This window comes from Vicugna pacos, chromosome 24 (assembly GCF_048564905.1).
Source record: "Vicugna pacos chromosome 24, VicPac4, whole genome shotgun sequence".
Lineage (NCBI taxonomy): Eukaryota > Metazoa > Chordata > Mammalia > Artiodactyla > Camelidae > Vicugna > Vicugna pacos.
The window spans coordinates 928,987-949,390 of record NC_133010.1 but is presented as its reverse complement, the minus strand read 5'-3'; the positions used below and the strand labels follow the sequence as shown (position 1 = coordinate 949,390).

The 20,404-nt window shown below is 40.6% G+C and overlaps 1 protein-coding gene and 1 pseudogene across 3 annotated transcripts in view; both read right to left on the bottom strand.

Annotated features, from left to right (window-relative positions):
- Nucleotides 1-20,404, bottom strand: part of LOC140688953 (rho GTPase-activating protein 20-like) — a 70,881-nt gene that overhangs the window by 14,856 nt on the left and 35,621 nt on the right. For all 3 annotated transcript variants that reach the window (XM_072948910.1, XM_072948911.1, XM_072948912.1), the window contains 5 exons: nucleotides 15,389-15,430; nucleotides 14,408-14,492; nucleotides 11,461-11,538; nucleotides 9,217-9,283; nucleotides 6,135-6,323 (listed from right to left, as the gene is read on the bottom strand). In XM_072948910.1, coding sequence (XP_072805011.1) covers nucleotides 6,135-6,323; nucleotides 9,217-9,283; nucleotides 11,461-11,538; nucleotides 14,408-14,492; nucleotides 15,389-15,430 — 461 coding nt within the window. The remainder of the gene's footprint in view (nucleotides 1-6,134; nucleotides 6,324-9,216; nucleotides 9,284-11,460; nucleotides 11,539-14,407; nucleotides 14,493-15,388; nucleotides 15,431-20,404) is intronic.
- On the bottom strand, nucleotides 17,807-19,321 carry LOC107032954 (protein-tyrosine sulfotransferase 2 pseudogene; annotated as a pseudogene).

Genomic DNA, 20,404 nt, shown 5'->3' with positions numbered 1-20,404 from the left:
TTCTAAAACAGTTCTGATGTCATCTGCATCTAATTTTAAGACAAAAATGGATGAATCTGCACAGGATCTGGTACCTAAAAAGACAGCTGTTTAGGGTCCTTTTTGACCTTTCTGCCACCTACACCTGCTGGCCTAAACAAATACACACAGGTAACAGCTATAAACTCCAGACAACACTTAAATATGTAAGAGCTGACCTGGAGACACTGAAGAGTGACCAAAGGAAGGCACAGAGTGGAGGTAACAGTTTGACACCTGGAAGAAGGGAATGGCATGGCGCTGGGTGAGGTTCCCATTTTTACAGCTTATTCCATGAGCACAGGACCCAGGGTGGCAGGGGTGACTAAAATTTGGAGAGAGACCTGTCCTCTTGTTGGTTTGAAAAAACTATAGAGAATGGAGTTGGAGATGACCACAGCAGCTGGAGGGTGAAGGGGGAACCCCAGGAAGGAGCAGACAGACTAGTGGGAGCCCCAACCCAAATAATGGGCATGAATTCTGCCCAAACCTCTGGCTGATCCCCGAAGCCTGCGTTGCGTGGGGCAGATGCGAAACAGCTTTTAAGGCGAACAGGCCCCCAGGTGGTGCCCACGTAGTCTGACTACATTTTTCACCAGGGACAGTGCATGAAACTGGTCATCACATTCTGGCTGTGAGGCCCTGACACCCAACCATGCTGCCAGAGATGGTGCTTTACCCCTCAGCTCTCTCTGATCATGGGGCAAGAAGGGGATGATCTCGGGGGGGGCACTGAGGAGACGATTCCGTGGGGGACACGAAGGAGACAATTCCGGGAGGGGACACTAAAGGAGATGATTCCGGGGGATGGGGTGGGGCACCGAGGAGACGATTCCTGGGGTGGAGGGACACGAAGGGGACAATCTTGGGGGGCGGGGCACTGAGGAGGCAATTCCAGGGGGGTGGTGGGGCACGGTCAACAGTGCCCAGTGCTCATTTCAAGCGTTTCATACTGTTTATTTCCTCAGCATAACCAACATAAACCAAATACTAAAAAAGCCACGTCGTGGGAAGATAATCAAATAGGAAACATTTTACTGAACGGCATCTAGACCATCATCCACCCCTGGCTTCCTCAGGATACAGGAAGTGCATCATAAATGCTCATACACCCAGGTGTAGAGGTCTTTGTTTCAGGAGTCAGGAGCCCAGCTAGACTCCCACTTCAGATACTTATTTGTGCAAGTTATTTATCCTGCTTCTTCACTTTAAAATGAGAACACCACCTACAGCTCACAGCCTCACTGAGAGAATTAAGTAGGATAATGTTTGAAAAGCATTACTTTGCCCAGGGCATAGGTCCATAGCAGCCTCAAACAGAGCTGCCAAGACACCAATCTCCTCCCCAGAAAGAGGACCTCCTCCCCACATCCATTCTCCACTTGTTCAATAGCTTTCGGGAAGTATGTGGACAGGAAGGAATCCCAGACTCTGCTTAACTAAAGAACTTTCTTCCTGTCCTGACATTCCCCACTCACACCATCTTAAAGAACAGGAAAGGAAGCTGAACCCATTCTTAAATCCAGGAGGGGTCTCCTGTGTGCCAACAAAGCCAACCTGTGCAAATGTTTGTTGAGCATATATGTTGACATATGATGAGTAGTTGTACTCAATCTAGTTTCCTCACATTTAATCTGGTTTCATTATTTCTAAAACTATCAGATTTATTTGATTTTTTTTAGCTTTCATACACTTCTTAGGAAGAATGCTCTATCATAAAGTTATATACCGAGCTATCCTATGCGTGCAGACAGAGGATAAAGCAGAAACTGAGTCCTGAACTTGATTATGAATACTTTCAGCTGCAGCCATGTCTTTTACTATGTACAACATTCAATTTTAGAGCTCATGTTCCCTCTGGGACTGAGAGAAAAGAATCTCATTAAAGTTTACTTTCTTGCAGAACTTTAATGCACAGCTCTTACTTTCCAAATGTCAAAGACTGGTGAAAAGACATGCAATTGCTATAAAAACTGTAAGGGAAATGTAAATGCAGGGCCGGTGGAGTTCAGGAAGGCCTAGCGTCCCAGACAGCCTGGACAAGGTCCAAGCCGGTATTTCTCCACGCTTCAGTTAGGGAGCTGAATATTAAAAAAGTATAATTCTCAGAAGTTTGTCCTCATAGATTGTTAAAGAATAATCACAACAAAAAACCCTTTAATGAGAGATTTTAGCAAGATGGTGACATAGGAAGACCCTGAACTCACCTCCTCCCATGCACACACCGTATCTACAGCTACCTATGTGACAGTTTTCTCTGGAAAAAAACCTAAAAACTGGCAGAGAGACTGTCACATTGGGAAAATGAGAGGGAAGTGGCTAGAAAAGGCTCAGACAATCTCACCATAAACCCCACCCCTAGTGCAACAACCCACAGTTGGGAGGGAACTTAAAATCTCCTCAAAACCCGGACCTTCTCCAGAAGGAGTGAAAGGTTTGAACCCCACATAGGTCACCGCAACTTTTAAGGTCTGGCACCTGTGAGACAAACCCCAAAAACATCTCACTTTGAAGGCCGAGAGAGCTCACGCCCAGGAGATCTGTGGGCCATGGTGGACTGGGGAACAGTTCTTAAAGCACTTGTGTGCACACTACCCACCCCAGGGCTCAGAGCAGAAGCAATTCTTTCCAAATCACTGACTTCATGTTAAAGAGACTCATTTCCTAATTTTAAGGCACTGGCCTGAGGGGCAGGGCTGCTGGGATACCCCCCAGAATACACAATGGGGAAAGAACAGTCTCTTCAAAAGTGACGTGGGTTCATTTCTGGGCTCTCTGTTCTGTTCCACTGATCCCGATGTCTGTTCATATACAAATACCATGCTGTTTCAATTACTGTAGCTCTGTAGTATTGTCTGAAGCCTGGGAGGGTTATTCCTCCAGCCTCCTTCTTTTTCTTCAGTAATGATTTGGCAATTCTAGGTCTTTTGTGATTCCATATAAATTTTATTACGATTTGTTCTAGTGGAAAAATTGGAGAGCAGTAAGTGAAAAATGAAACTGGACCACACCATACACAAAAATTATTCAAAATGGATCAGACGTGAATATAAGACCTGAAATCATAAAACTCCTAGAAGGAAACATGGGGGTAAATTACTTGACACTGATCTTAGCAATGATTTTTTTTTTTGCATTTGACACCAAAAATGGAAAACAACAAAAGAAAAAATGAAGGAGTACATCAAACTAAAAAGCTTCTGCACAGCAAAGGAACCCATGAACAAAATGAAAAATCAACCTACTTCAATAAGGTGATGGGAGAAAGTATTTGCAAATCACACATCTGATAAGGGGTTAACATCTAAAATACATAATGAACTCATATAACTCAACAGCAAAAAAACAAACAACCCAATTAAAAATAGGCAGAGGATTTGAAGAGACTTTTTCCAAGAAACATATAAAGTTGGCAACCAGGCACGCAATAAGATGCTCAACATCACTAATTCTCAGGGAAATGCAAATCAAAACCACAATGAGATAGAAACTCACACCTGTGAGAATGGCTATTATCAACAGGACACAAATGACAAGTGTTGGTGAGGGTGTGGAGAAACGGGACCCTCACGCACTATTGGTGGGAACGCAACTTGGGGCAGCCGCTATGGGAAACAGCATGGGGGTTTCTCCAAAAAGTAAAAATAGTACAACCATATGACACAGCAATTCCACTGCTGGGTATTTATCTAAAGAAAACAAAAACATTACTTTGACATTTAATGACATTTAGTGAACAAGTAATGTCAAACAACTTTCACACTTTTCTTGCTGTCTAAAGTCAAAATAAGAAGCAAGATCTCCATTCTCATAAAAAAATTGTAGTGGATATATTTTTTGAGCTCAAACTACATGTCTAGCAGTATTTACCTACCTCAATGTAAGTGCAAAGGATACTTCTATATTTGAAAATCCTTTAACTGTGCAATTGACCTGTGCAAAGGGGAATTTCATGTTTCAAAAGCCTTTAACTTCTACCTAACTTTCAATTGGAAGTGATTAATCTGCAATGAAATGACATGCCAAAAGGCAAATATCAAAAGAAGAATCTAACAAAATTCTACAAATGTCTCTGAAGAGAGAAATATGCTCAATTAAAATTGTATGCTTGTAGCATCGTATGTCAGTATTTGGCAGTACCTACTTGTGTGAAAAGGTATTTTCAAAGATGATGAAATACATAAAACCTCATTACAGATCAGAACACTTTCCATTCAATGGTGATAATTGGAATACTAACATTGCACTTCAATTAAGTGAAATATTATTCCTCCAAAACAATTCAATTCCTCTCATTAGCAGATCTGTACTACACAAAATTGTACTCTATTACTACATATCGAATGTCATCGGTAAAAAACTTGTGAAAATTTGTTTTTCCTCTTGTTATTTAAGTACCTGTGTAATACCATCAATTCTGTCTCTTGATCTGCAAGTTTTACTACCTGGCCCTTTACAGAAAAAGTCTATTGAGCCCTGGTCTAAGTCAGTGGTTTCCAAAGCAGCTGTTCATCAAAATCTTGCATATTAAAAAAATACAAAACTGGTTCGCTTGTTAAATTTTTATTTTCACAGGTAGGTTGCCACCATGGGTCTGTAGTCACTCCATTCCCTTAGCGTGAGTCATCTTACAGCTGCAACCAATATCATCCTACTTCCAACAGAGAGAAACAGAGGACTAACACACAGATGATGCCTACAATTTAATTAAGCAAGCTGTTGACAAAGATGGGTAAAATTCTTAGGATTCTTGACCCCTGATTATTTTGGTCAAATCAGTTAAAATAAATTTATTTTACTGACAAGGGACCCAGAGAAATCATTTTAAACAACATGGGTAGAAAGATAGAAGAGTAAAACACCATTTTCCTCAGCTTAGTTATAAAGGTGACATTCCCTTTGTGTCTTCAATGAGTACCAGCAACAGATCTGTCAATAAAACAATTCATTCAACAAATATTTATTGAGTTCAATTTATATATGCAGACACTGTTTCAGGTGCTGAAAACATAGCAGCAAACAAAACAGACTCAACTCTCTGCCTTCATGGAGCTCACGTTTCAGGGGATGGAAAACTGTAATATCTCCATGACACCCCAAAGATGTGGGTAAACAGCCTTAGAGTTCAAAAACTCACTTTAACTCTGTGGGAAAGAGGAAGACTGGTGCAAATGCAGGGTAAGTTTTTATAGCTGGTGTTGGCAAGATGAAGGAGTCCTGACCAGTGATTTCAATAAAGTATAAAGTTTGAGGCTAGGTCATCAACCGAAAGAGACAGGGCTGGACATGCATGTGTGGGGGGATGAGAATAAAACAGTGGCCACTGTCCATGGTGTATCCCAGTTCATTCAGGTTTACAAAAGTAGCTCAAAAAATTCAGCATCGATTTTTGGCTATCCCCCCACCCCCACCTCACACTTTTTGGTATGATACATTTGCTTTTATTTCTATACAATCTTACTTTCAGACTGAGGATGTAAAGCTCAAACACGGGTTAGGGTAATTAATGATGGTCCTCCTACGTTGAACACCACTTTTTAATCACTCTGGAGTCTTCATTATGGGGAGGGTAACAGATGGCTATGTTCCCAGGGAATTCAGATTAGCTTAGCAGACTAAGGAGAGATTTCTATGGAAATTACCTTCATCTTCACATGATTATCAGTACCAGGATCCAGGTAAGGCACCAGCATCTCCTGACACCCATCACTGACGGCCTTCTTTTAATAATGTGATCATTTAGGGGGAACACACAATGCAACGCATTACAGTACAAAGAAGGCATTGAAGAACCTGCTGCCCTGCCTGGTGCATTTGACTCCGCAGTGGGCATAAGGCTAAAGGGGGAAGGACAGTGAAGAAAGAAAGAACAGACCATACCACAACCAGCTGCTGCTTACCCGTCAGTCACCCCTACCGCTGATTTATAAACCCATCTTCTAAAGCTCCATCTTTCCTTTCAAAACACTTAGAAAACTTAAAAGAAAAAAAATACCTCATCTGGCTGGAAGTTTGGGTCTTTGCCTGTATAAAGGCAAAGAACTTTGAAAACTTTGTTTTCAGGAATGAAAAGTTTTGCTAAAAAAAGGCTCTCATGAAAGAGAGAGAAAACTCACCACCCAGTTGTTGGGCCACAGCCAGCCGGCTGGGATTCAAGATGAAGTGGCACTGCTTCTCTTGGGGCAGCTGTTTCATGAGGAAGGGCTCTTGGAGGTTGGAAGGTGTGGGGGAGTCCTTTGACCCCTGCATCAGGAGTGCCATGTCTCGAAGGTGACTCATTTCAATCCCATAGGGGAATTCATGTCCTACACAGAGAAAAATCTAAATGTAGACTTTAGGCTGACTGACACTGTGTCAGTATGAGCATGTGTGCTACAGACTGGAATGTCCTGCAATTTGCTCCTGGGACTTTTGGTATAAAGAATCCTTTTGTTGACTGAGTGATCACCATGCACACTCTTACAGTTGGAGACCACTGTGTAATGCAGGTGGCCCCACCAAAGTAGTTTTTTTGGGGGGGGTTGGTAGAGAGAAGAAACAAAGAGAAAAAAGTCTTTAAAGAATATCTTGTTTGGGAATGCACAGGTTAGTTTGTGAGTTGCATCATGTTGACTTTTCCTATGTTCACATCTGAGAATACTGAAAGGCATTCTAGTTTCTCCTTTGACACTACCTATCTCTGTAAATCTTCAGCAAATCCTTGACCTCTCTCAGCCTTAAATTCATGATTTAAAATATTTATCCTACCCATCACACAGTATTATAAGGATCAAATAAGTAAAATTTAGTGGTTAATAGTATTTAAATACAAAGGGCAAATAACCATATATTTCAAAGATCACTATTATTACTATTATTCAATATAAGATATCTACCTGAAAGAAGACATTTTATACTGTTTATTAGTTATAGACACAACTAGAGTTACTCAAGGGCTGGCTTGTCTGACTTATGCTTTCCCTCCCACCATGCCACTCTGAGGCCATTATTCACAGACAACAGTTAGAAGGAAGACTGCGGGGTATGAGAGACACAAAAACAAGATTCAAAAAGGAGTTTTCAAACTAGAAAAACTAAACCCTGGACATCTGACTGCTATATAAGTTTTTGATCTTTAGTACGCTGAGTAATTTCATTTTCTCAATTCTTAAGTACCATTGTGCTGTAAATTTGTTTACTTTTTAAGTACAGAGAGTAAGGTCTCTTCCATTCCAGACTTATCACTGAATCTAATTCAGTGAACTTTTCCTTTTCATCTTGCATAGGCATATAGTGTCAATGTTTCATTGATATTAAGTACTACAGCAACTTTCAGGGAGTAAGGCAGAAAAATAAAAAAAGACTTCTACAACAGCAATAAAACAAAATTGATTTACCAAAATAGCCAGTAGCTAATCCACAACTGAAATTTGCAAGGTGCAGTAAAATATACAATGGAGAATTGCTGCTAAGTAACAACCATGTCCCATATCCTATTTTTTTTTAGTGAGTTAGAAATGAAGCTTCATGTTGTTTTAAGCCTGACAGTTATTATCTACATAGTTTTAATTAAATTAATATATTTTATTAAAACAACTATTTTAAGTACTTATTTGACTTTTCATCACAGCTTTAATTGTTGCTCATTGACTTTTACACAAACGACAACATTAAGAAATAAACTGGTGTCCAACAACAGGTGACTGGATAAAGAAGATGTGGTATATTTATACAATGGAATACTACTCAGCCATAAAAGCTGACAACATAATGCCATTTGCAGCAACATGGATGCTCCTGGAGAATGTCATTCTAAGTGAAGTAAGCCAGAAAGAGAAAGAAAAATACCATATGAGATCACTCATATGTGGAATCTAAAAAACAAAAACAAACAAACAAAAACAAAGCATAAATACAGGACAGAAATAGACTCACAGACAGAGAATACAGACTTGTGGTTACCAGGGGGGTGGAGGGTGGGAAGGGATAGACTGGGATTTCAAAATTGTAGAATAGATAAACAAGATTACACTGTATAGCACAGGGAAATATACACAAAATGTTACGATAACTCACAGAAAAAAAAATGTGACAATGAGTGTGTGTATGTCCATGAATGACTGAAAAATTGTGCTGAACACTGGAATTTGAAAGAACATTGTAAAATGATTATAAGTCAATAAAAAATGATTTTAAATAAAGAAAAGAAATAAACTGGAAATGTAGGGAATTTTTTGTCCTCAGCTATGTGCATGATGGCTTGCTTTAAAGCTTGAGAATATACATTTCATAGAAAAGTTTGGATTTAGATTATTCAGATCACTTGAAACCTGAATTACACTGTAGTGATCTCACAGGTAAATGAAAGGATTACATGAGATAACTCATGTGATATGCTTTGCATAATGCTAGGCAGATAGCAAGCATTTAAAAATCATTAACAGAAATCGTCATCATCATCAATGTCATCATCTCAAGATTTGCTTTAGATGCTGTCCCTTATTTTAATTTCCCTATTTCCATTAACTATACTGAAGGACTTCACTGATCAAGAAATATTTTTGTAGCTAAATGATTTAAATAAGGTGAGATGTGACCTATTTTCCAGTAATTCCTCAAAACAGGTGCTGGGAAATTTGGCTAGAGAAATAGCAAAGTAGTTAGTTGGTAGGGTAGTACCTATTGCTAAATAAGTCAATAAAGATTTTTAGGAATCTAAATGGTTTAGTTTCATTTTCTTTTTTGATGCCTAGGAAAGATCTGGGTACAGGGCAGGTGTTCAATACTCACTGATAGATTAAGAGGCATGACTGGATCACAGAAGGTTTTCTATAGAGGCAAACAGTAGGAAAAGGAAAGGAGATTCAAGAACTAAATATGAAAAATAAATATACAGGGAAAATGGAATTCCAGCACATCTTGCTTTCTCTTAGAAAGAAATTTTTAAAAGGTGTGACAAAAATAGGTCTATTTGTAAAGTGAAAAAAAAAAGAAAGGAAAATTTACATTTCTCTTCCCCTCTACACCACTGGTTGCTTGAATGAAGAGCTATCATTTATCTGCACATAGGACATACTTGATATATATATTTGTTAAATGAATATTACATGGGATTTATTATTTAATAGTATTTAAATTTAGGATCATATTACCAATTCTCTGAGACATTTAGAACTATAATTAAAACACAATCCATCTTATATTTTCACAGAAACTTACCAATAAGTAGGTATGGTGCCTCCTCTTTGCCAGAATTTACCCAACACTTGTACTCTTTCTCAGAGCCCTTGGAGATAAAAGAATTAACAATCATTCTCTCACACTTGGTAACTGAACAAAGACATATTTTTTGTCATTTCTATGTTTTGCAAAAACATAGGGCCACTATAAATGCTTTCATGGTTCAAGGGGGTGATATGGTTTTTGAAGGTGGCAATGCTGATTCCTACAACCCATCTCTCCTCTAACCCCTAACAGAGGATTCAGAAATCTTGGCCTTTTCCCCTAGTGATGATGAGGGATCCATGAACTTCAGTGGAATCAGGCTCTCAGTATTATGGGTAGCCCACAGAATGGGAAATCACATACATGCCCTTTTGTAAAGTAAAAAACAAAACAAAAAAAAACCCCAAAAAACCAAAAACCTTCCTGGTTTACTAAAAGGTTAATTGATCTTATTTAGAGTCCTGACTTCTGTTAGGTCTCTGCACTTGTTAGCGAACACTAGAATTAATCTCCAATGTGCCCCTGCAAAGACAACCTTGTTATACAGAAAACCACAACACTGCTGTGTCTGTGATGAAAAAGTAAAATCTCAGAGGCTGATTATTAACTCAGCTGCTCCTGAGTGGAAAGAAAAGACTGACCAAGGGGCTCTGAGGAGACAGGTAGTTGGCACAGTGTACGCTGGCTTTATTTTGGGCAAGTCCAGTCCTGGGGACAGAAAGGACAAGAATTCTGTCTAGAGAACAGGCCCAGTTATGGGAAACAATGAAACTGTTCACTAGCAGAATTACAACCCAGTAATACTAAAAATCCCATTTGAAAGAAATAATACCAAATTATATGGACTTTGCTGTATCCTCTAGAAGAGGATAAAGCAAAAATGTTTAAAATGAAGTCAGAACAGAATGGCAATATTTAATATTCTTGCCTTTATCTTCTGATTAAGAATCATGACTCTGACCTTATAATGAAGGGAACAGGCTAGGAGACTATCCTGCCAAGTCCCCTCCCCTACTTTGTCACTTCCTTTCCTATCCTCTAGTCAAACATTTTTATTGCAAACAGGAAGAGCAATCTAGTAAAAATCCTTTCTTTTCATGTAGGGTAGCATACACATTAATAATTCCTTAGAGCAGTATAACCAGAGAGACTCAATTCCTAATTCCACACTGAATAGAAATACTTTTGGTGTGATGAAACTGATCACTTATCCAAAAGAAAAGAATAAATAAGAAAATGAGTCATGTCATTAATTAACCTCCCTTCCTTCCCTCAAGCTACTCACTCTCTTCCAATGTATAATTCTATAGGCTCAGAAATCTATGCAGAGGGGCCTGCTTTACTCAGTGCATATATATTTAATTATACCTTAAATATATTTCTAAATTGAACTAAAATATATCAGGTATCTTATTCTAAATTTTAGTTCTTTCTTAAGGGTTTAACAATAGCAATGTGTAAAAGCAAATCAAAATACTTAAAACTATGACATATCTTAAATATATGTCATGTCATGTCATAGTAACACTGTGTCTTCATATTTATAGAGAATCTCACGCAAGAAATGGTATTGTCCAAGTGTTTCCTCTAGCATCCATCCTTTTGAAAGTCACTCACTTTAATACAAGGACCCACTGTGTGGTGTTTATACACTGGTAAGGAGGAGATGGGACTCCCCAATGCTCTTTCCCTACCTCATCCTCAAACATTCCAATCTTCTCCACTAACAAAATTGTGGTGTGTGTACTAAAGGTCTTCAAATCCATGATCTAATTCAAAGCTTATGTTTTAATTTACCAGTTCATCAGAGGCACCATCCTTCTTATCCTCTGAACCTGTAGCCAGTGAATATGGTTTCTAGCTATATATTCTTTATGTAAAAATTCCATAGAGTAAATCCTTCAGAATTCAGCATCCGAGAATGAATTGAATTTTGGGATAATAAAGAGAATAACAGATAACAAAGATGAACTAAGAGAGGAAACAGGGAAAGAATAGTCATACAATGACAAGTGGGGAATGGGGAAGGAGGTTATTAAGAATCTTATACAACAAACAAACAAAACCCTCAAAAAGAATAAAAAAATCTACTGTCCCTATTTTCTACATTTTTGGGGACAAAGCAGAACTTTAGTATCTCTAGTAATCAGCTGTCTTATGATGGAAGGGATAATATTTACATGAATCTAAAATATCAAAGTTTGTTTTTAATTAAGAATGTCTAGCAGAGTAACTTACAGTTATTCCTAGCATTGGTAGGGAAGCGTTGATAACGTCATTTGCAGTATCTGTATTTGTTACTGTTATAGTTTTAGACTGTAGGAAAAAAAAGAAATAGAAAAACACAGCTATAAATAGAGAATTTTAAAACAGGTGAACAAATGATTATCTACAGGCAAATCTTAGTTTAAAGTGTTTATAGAGTAAAGCACATGGCCTAAAGAGAACACAAACCCTTGATTATAATTTATTTTCATTCTATTATATATGATGCCTTTTAATACAGCATCTCTTTCTCTTAAAATAAAGAATATGTGGCTCAAAGAATATAAGACCTTAAGCCAGACAGAAAAGGAATAAAATATTTCAGAGAGATTACATGAATCACCCTCCCAACCAAAAGAAAAAAAATCAGTGAGGCTGATCATGCAGCCCATGATCACTTCCATAATGCAGCATGTCAGTAAAGAGGGGACTGAGCTTGATTAATTCCTATTTCTTCTTGTGTACTGTTTTCACAGTGTGGGTTTTTATTTCTTTGCATGGTAAAAAGTCAGTTTAGGTAAAATCAGAACTAGAACTGGTCACAAAAGACATTTCAAGTTTAGCATTAAAAAGCCCCACTGTTTATTGAGCACTTTCTCTATGTCAGGCACTGCGGCTACTGAGATTTTCATTTCTGAAATCTGGAGAGGCCTTAAAGCCAATGAGTCTAGTGAAGAGACTGAACATTTCAGAAAGCTCAGGCCTGTTACCAGCTTTGCCATTGAACAGGGTATCTGTAACAGCTCTGTGCTAAGCCACAGTGAGAAATGACTATTTAAAAGTACAGTTCACAACAAAGAGAATAACAAGATTCTGAAATGTCTATAAAGTTCACTGAATTCCAAGACATTACTTAAATATAAGAAAATGCTATGCTATAAAAAATAAGTATTTACTATAGGTAGGTTCTACATGTTACAATGATCAGATAAATCAGTAATTAGGGCTGTGTCCCCGACAGGGCTTAAATGGCACAGATAATGCAGCATAAATGGAAACAAAATGATGTATAAATATGAAGCTAAGTGAAAGCCACTGATAACTCATCACTCATCCGTCTGTTATAGAGCATTTCTTCTCTATGAGCCAATTACTTGACATGACAAATTGCTTAAATTTGTTAACTGATTTCAAATTGTGTTCCTTGCAGCTCCAAGGTTTATGCAGAAGTGTCTCAGAACCCAGCAGGGAGGGCTCAGTGTTCACCTTCTACCAGAATGGCAGAGATGTTTTTGCAAACTTGAGATAACTTTCATGAAAGGCTTCTGCTTTTTTCCTTTAAAGTCTGAAAAACCTCTCCATTTCATATAAAGAAACACTCAATATAAAACCTTTTGTAAAGTGAAGCATCTATCCTGTAATACTAATAATCACTCGCAATCTATCTGGTTTCTAAGACGATGATTTGTCTTAATATTAGAGACATCTGCTCAAAACAGTAATTATAGGATGTGTATTTTTCCCTGCATGCCTCTCTGGTAGACAAAACAAATGAATTTTAGCAGATAAGTTTTCTTTGGCTAGTACATAAAATAAAGAGGCAAAACTGAAAATGTGGCTGTTTTTTCCATATAGCAGAAGTCACTAGTAGGTGGCACATAACTGAAGGCCAAGGAGAAAGAACACTCTCGGACATGCACTCCTGCTTGGGGGAATCACTCTTTCTGGCAGCAGGGCTGCCCAAAAGGAGAGTGTTGCCCTGAAACAACTTCAGAGAGCAAAGGACAGTGTGTCACACCATCGTGGACTTCACCAGGGTCTAGTGATAGGACAGAGCACCCAACCCGACCACAAACAATATGATAAAATATAAAGCTAAGTGAAATCCACTGGTAACTCAACCACTCAAGTTTTTATGGTGTGAGGCTGCACAGACCTTCTGTAGCAAGCAAGGGGCAGAAAAAACACCACCGTTTTCCTGCTGGCCTTCGTTCAGGGGTTATGGCAGCTGGTTACACTCAGGATTTTCATGGAAAAACACCTTGAAATTTTTTTAAACAGCTGCAGTGTATGGAAAGTGTGTCCTTGAGAAAAAACTGGTTTTAGAAGAGAAGTGAAAGAAGAGAAAAATTTGAGTATTTCCCTGAAGCAGTGACATCTGGCACTCGTATCAGAACTTTGCATAACTTTTGCCCAAAATATAACTGTTTCGTACTACATATCTGTCCACACACAGAACTACTCTGTGTGGTCTGGAGCTCCTGTGACGTGTGACAATCCACAGTATCACAGAAATATTCATGTTTCCGTTTTGCTCATCGTTGATAACATCGTGGCACTTTGCTGTATTTCAGTCATCACATTCCACATAATGACTAGGGCTAAATAGACTGAATTTTTTTCTTGACCAGCATGATAATAACTATGAGGAAGAAACATGCTGATCCATTAAAAATACCATCTCTCCCAGCTCATCCATTTATTAATAACCTGAGGGATTCAATCCCTAAAAACTCAAAGAATGGAGAACTTTCAGAAACCACTCTCTCCTTATCTCTACTTAAGTAGTGACAAATTGGAAAAAAGTTCCTTAATACTAATAGGAAATATCTCCTTATGGAAATGGCTTTACATCAAGCCTCTGCAGTGGCTTTTGGATGGACCCAGAGAAGCACGGATGCCAGAAGAAGGCAAGAGACACCTGACAGGCAATATCCTTCCAAGCATCAATGTTCAACACTGTAGTTAACAAGAATTTCTCTTGTTTCATTTTCTCTAGGGTTACTTGTCACTCATACAAAGATATACATACACCCAGGAAAATGCACTTCCCCACATGGTATTTCTAAATGCCTACCTTCCGTAGACTGTACACAGTCTGTCTGTCTTTCTGTCTACCTGCCTGTCTCTCTTTTATCCATGGCACTCTGCCTTATGTAGGGACCTGGAACTTAATTTTTTCTGGCTTAGAAACACTTACACAGGCGCAATTCCCAACATCCTGGGCGACGACTCGGAGCGGAATGCTCTTCGGGAAGTCCTTCTCTTTCTCTAGATTGATGTATCTAATCAAATGCAACAACAACCCAAAACAACACGGAGTCAGATGGATTTTGCTAATGGCTTATTTTGAAATCAATCTATTTTTGCTAATATTTTTCAATATACTTATATGCTGTTTTTTAAAAGAGAGATGGAAAAACTCAGCAAAGTCAGATTACATTATGGGTTGGAAGATCACTTTAAAAATTCTCAGGACATTAGGCATGGGCACAAAAAAGAACAGAGAAGGTCCATTCCAAGCGAGGGTCAGGTTAAGGCACCTCTGGGTGATGTTAAGGCAGCTTCCCTGCCTTCCCTGGGCACACCCAGAACCTGGCTCATCGGCACAGAAGCATTTATAACACTTTATTAGATCAAACCAAAGCAGTGGCCTTTCCCTTCTCACTGAGCTCTCCAGGGGAGTGTGCATCTTGGTTATCTCCACTGCTTGGAAAGGGGCAGCAGGGAGGAAGGGGGAAGTTCCACAGGAATCAGAGATGGATCTAAATTGACCATTTTAGTCTGTATGCTCAGAGGTAGGGATAATAATTGAATTCGGAGGTGCTCAGCAGAAAACCCTCCATGTGTGGAAACTTAATACACGCTTTGAGGAAACTGTGAGCTGCAAGTGACATGTTGGAGACAAAGAAAGTGATGGGAGAGATTATTAACTAAATTCTGTCTAACATGATCCAGACCTCAATGTTCTCCTTCCTAGAAAGTAAGAAGTACATGTAATGAGAGAACATTATTTACAGCACATAGTTTGGCATACAGTCTAAACCTCAGATTATTCTGAGGACAAACGAACAATTTCCACTAAGGGAAAGAGGAATAGTTTGGGGCACATCCCTGCAGAGAAGAATTTAATCGTTTAACTACACCTGAAAGATTAAAAATATGTATACTGAAAAAATACCTCAGAAGGAGAGAGAGCCATTTGCCCTTTTGTTCTGGAGAACTGCAATGAAAGAAAATGGGAGAGAACAATTAAACCGCATAGAACACTTATCCTAACAAATTAAGAGCATCAATCCAGACAAAATATCAGCAGCCCATTGTTGCTGACGGGGGTGCACGGTACTGCTGCAACCCTGGGCAAAACTGTGTTCTGGAGAACCCAGAACTGAAAATCCCCATTAGGAAAAACTACACAGTCAGGTTTTAGTTTTTAACTAAAACCTCTTGGAAGGATCCAAGAAAGATCCACTTTCTTACTTTATGGCTCTGTTACAAGTAATATCCTTATAGTGGAAAAAGTACTTGATTTGGAATTCCAACACCTGGCTTCAAAAATATATGCAAGATGTATTATCATGGGCAAATCGCTTAACATCTCTAAGCTTCGGTTTCCACATCTGTAAAACTGGGCTAATTATCTCAAGAGTGTTTTTGTAGCTTTAAGTGTCATGCAAACAGAAAATATGTTTAATTTGAGATTAAAGAGTTTAAGGAGAAATTTGGCATACTGATGGAAATATCTTGGCTCAGAAACCAGTTTGCTGTCAGTAAAGGAAACATTTATTTCTCTATACATATGGCAGAACTATAATTCAGTAATTTAGTTCATAGAAAACTTATTCTTAATTACTGTAATCTTCTGATTAACATCAACTTATTTACAACTAAATTACTATTGATTAATAATTTTTCTGAAGTCACTGCTGTATTTAATTCTTAAAGTTAAAAATAATTTAAAGTTTATTTCTACATAGTCTTGTTACTCAGTAGCTTTTAAAATCATATTTCTAATCTTCAAGAAGTTGGAAACCTCAATTACTTTCTTGCTCCAGAAAAAATACACTTAACAATATTTGTAACTTGTTCCTAACTCTGTTGTTTAACAATTTTCTCCATGAGCAATCTCCCAGGATTGGTCATCAGAAAGTTCATTATATCTCTTTGCCACTGACAAATTTTCATCTTTCTTAGTCCCTTACAACCTTTGATGCCTTCTCCTTTTCCGAACAGAAGATTTTCTAAGTTCATTTATGTCAAATACTGCATTTATTTGGCAAAAAAAAATCTATTTTGAAAAAATTAGGTTTTTCTTTAGACTTGTACCTTTTTCAAAGCAATTAAATAAAACTGTCCCTTTAAACAGTCAGTATTGTAAACCTTGAACTTGTTATTGACATATAAGATACACAGAGAGAACTTGTACAATGCTTAATTATCCAGCTTGAAGAATTTTCACAAATTGAACACACCCCATTTGACAGGCTCCCAGAGTAAGAAACAGAAAACCACCTTGGAAGGTTTCCTTGTGTTCCTTTTCAGGCACAAGTTCCTACTATCCTGACTTCTAATACAACACAACAGTTTTGTGTATTTGGGCATTTTATATAAATATAACCATATAGCATGCAAAGTTTCATACCCGACTTCTTTTGTTTAACATTGTGTTTGTGAGACGTATCCATTTTACTGCATGTGGTTTTAGCTCATTCATCCTCAGTGCTGCTTCGTGTTCCATTGTTTGAATATATAGCATACTTTACTTTAAAATAAGCAAATTATGAACAAACAAATTAATTCACTGAGATTACTTTGGTAATCTTCTTGCATTTTCCCCTAGCTCTTGCTCTATGCAAGAATTCAGGGCTTCTCCTTCCCTAGTAATTCCTAATCTCAGGCATTTTTGTAGAACTAAAACCAGAAATACTCCCAAATCAAGGTTATTTCAGCGTTTCATAAACGTCTAAGACAAGAGCCAGGAGAGAAGCAAGCAGTGTATCTTAGAGAAAGAAAAAGGAGAAGATAGTCTGGGAAGATCCCTTCAAATTTGGGAGGTGATTAAGAGTACCATTCCAGAGAGTTAGCTGGGAACTATGTGCCATTCAGTTGAGGTGCCTAAGGAAACAGAAGACCCTGGAGGAAATGGTTATAAGGAGCAGGTGCAGAGGCTTCTTCCTAGGCACCAAGGCATTAAAAAATCGTTGTTTTCTCTATTCCTCAGATTGGACAATTTCTATCAATGTACCTTCAAATTCACTGACTCATTTCTCTTTCATTTCCATTCTGCAACTAAGGCTACAGGGGGGATTTTTAAAAATTTAAGATATTACAACTTTAGATCTAGATTTTTCATTTGGCTTTTACAAATATTTTCTATTTCTCTGCTTAGCTTTCCCATCTTTTCATTCATTTTAATTGGCTTCTCCCTTTACCCACTGAGCATAGTCATAAGAGCTGCTTTAAAGTTCTTTTTTTTTTCTTTTGATTCAAATAATATATATTTTTTTCCTCTGTGAAACTGAGTAGAACTGAGGAGGAATCAAAGAAAGCCTCATATATTAAATTCTTAAATAGATTCTCTGAATTCAAACGTTAAGAGTTAACGGGAGAGGCACAGGTGGCGGGCCTTGTCCTGGCAAACAAAGCCACCACGGTGGTCCTGCAAATTAAGGAGGATGGCAAGCCCCTTTCTTCAAAAGAAAAAGTTCTCTAGGGGGAAACATATAAAATATTTAAGTTTCAAAAGCCAAACCCTTCCACACTGTTGCTTCTCTACCCCGAAGTGTCCTAAGATAGAGTGTTTTAAGGTTAAGTTTTCAATGTTCAGCTTTTTGCAAATATATGCAAATACATTTCTCACGAGCAGTCCTGATTTGGTGATTAACAGTAAGCAATATGCTTGGATTAGAGGTCCGATTTCCACTCGAATGCAGTTTCTTCTCTTCCAGCAACAAAGCCATTTGCAGAGATCCGGAAATCGTGAGTTTCCTATGTGGGAGGAGGTACTGTTCTGGTTCACCTGAAAATAGCCCTTCAGATTGGCTGGTGTTTTACAGTCCCCTTTCAAGACCCTGTGTGTGTTGTTGACGACAATGGGGTCGGGACTGCCGTAGCTGGGTGGGTTTGCATAGGGGTCGTAGCCGGGCCGAGCCAGCATGGGGGCGACCTGGGCCATGTCCCTAATCACATCCCTGGGGATGTGGCCTGTCCACTTGGAGAGAGCTTCCAGGCTCACGGGTTTGATGACCTGGTCTGTGGACCGCTCAGTCTTGGACAGGGAGACGCCCCCGGGCTTGCCGATGAGGTTCTCGTGGTGCAGGACGGCGTCACTCCAGGCGATGCCGAGGAAGTCGAGGATGCGCTTGAGGGAGCGCCGGGGGTACAGCCCCAGCCACTCGTAGTACACAGGCAGGCACTTGTCCTTGCCCACCTCCATGCACTGGGCTTACATCACCTCGATGGCCTTGTTCCTCTTGGTGAGGCAGTCGCGGTAGCTGCTGAGGTCGAAGCCGGCGATGGTGACCTTGCGGGTGATCATGGAGTGCACGGAGGCCTGACTGTCCCGCACCATCAGCAGGAATTTGGAGTTGGGGAACAGGAGCGACAAGTAGACGGACGACTTGAGCGTGAAGGGGTCCTTGTTGCAGAGGACGCGGGCCGGCTCACCGTGCTTGGCGATCACCTCCAGGATGAAGGCCTGCATGGCGGCATCCAGCACCTCGTCCGTCACGCCCGCCTCGTCCAGCCGCAGCTTCTCCCGGCCGGACTTGGACCAGGCCTGGCGCATGGCCAGCACGCGGGGAATGATGCGGGTCTCCTCGCCGCAGCGCACCTCGGGGTGGGCGTCCAGCATGGCGCGCATCAGCGTGGTGCCGCTCCGGGGCACGCCCCCCACGAAGATAAGCAGCACGGCCTCGCCGTAGCGGTACTCCACGTGGTCCGCGCCCACCATCACCAGGTCCTCCTGCTCCGGCTGCATGGTCCGTCGGGGGCCCAGCGGGCCCCCCAGCACCGCCCGGCACTCCAGCACCTGCTGCCCAAGCTGGACCGCCAGCACCGGGGCCAGGGCGAAGCCAGCTGCCAGCAGTGCCCTCCGCACCGACAAGCGCATGCTGGGCCTGGGGCGAGGGGCGTGCTTCAGCGACAGGTCAGAGGGAGGCCCGTGGGGCTCGCATAAGTTTCGCTTGAGACTGATCCTTCATTTGGCTACAGGACTTCAAAGCCAAGCACTGAGTGGCGTTTTTACGTTCACTGAGCATGTGCTCTGCTCAAGCTTATTCTAGGCACCATTTAGCGGGGTCCTCTCCACCACCTCGGGTAGGGATGCCCTGCGCCCAGCAAGCAGCTCAGAGCGAAGCGGCAACTTGCCCAGGATTGCACAGCCAGAGCGGCAGGCCTGGGTCAGAGCAGGCTGAGGCCAAGCTGGTCACTGTCCTTTGACAGGACCGGCGAGGGGCCCATCTCTGCCACTGGGAGAAAACGGCTCAAAGCGGGCAGGTCAGCTGTGAGTAGGAGACAGCAGAGGCCTGGAGAGCGGCTTGAGAAGCAAAAGCAGGGCGACTTGGCAGAGGGAAAGCAGCTGGGAACCTCCCCTGGGCACACTCTTCCTTGGGCTCTAGCCTTCGCAGCTGCTGCCCAAGACTGTCCATCGGCTGAGCCCGTGCGAGGCGCGCCGAGAAAGCGCCAAGCGCACAGCGACTGGCTGCTCGCCAGCCTCCCGGCCGGCGGGGGGGGGGGGGGGCGGAATGCCCGCGCCGGGGGCGGGGCCGCCTAAAGTTCTTTTATGGTAATTCCAACATATGAATTATCTGAGGGCTGGCTTTTATTTATTATCTTTTCCTCTCTAGGTTTTTCATATGTTAAATTTTAGATTGCATCCTGGACATTAGGAATGCTTTGTTTTGGAGACTCTGAGCTTTGTTATATTTGCTAAACACTGTTGATGTTTTTGTTTTAACAACTAGCTTTATTAGACTCAAGCTGAAAACTTTCTCTCACCTGTGTTGAGCAGCACCTCGGTTCAATTTTTTCAGCCTTAATTCCAGACTGCTTTAAGTCTGTGCCATGCATGTGCGGTTCAGCCTTCAGCCAGAGGCTGGGGCACAGTCTAAACAAAAATTCTAGAGCTTCTCTTCTCTGATACTCTCCTTTTTGAGATTTCCCCCTCACGTTCCTGTGGTGGTGGCTGACCCAGACT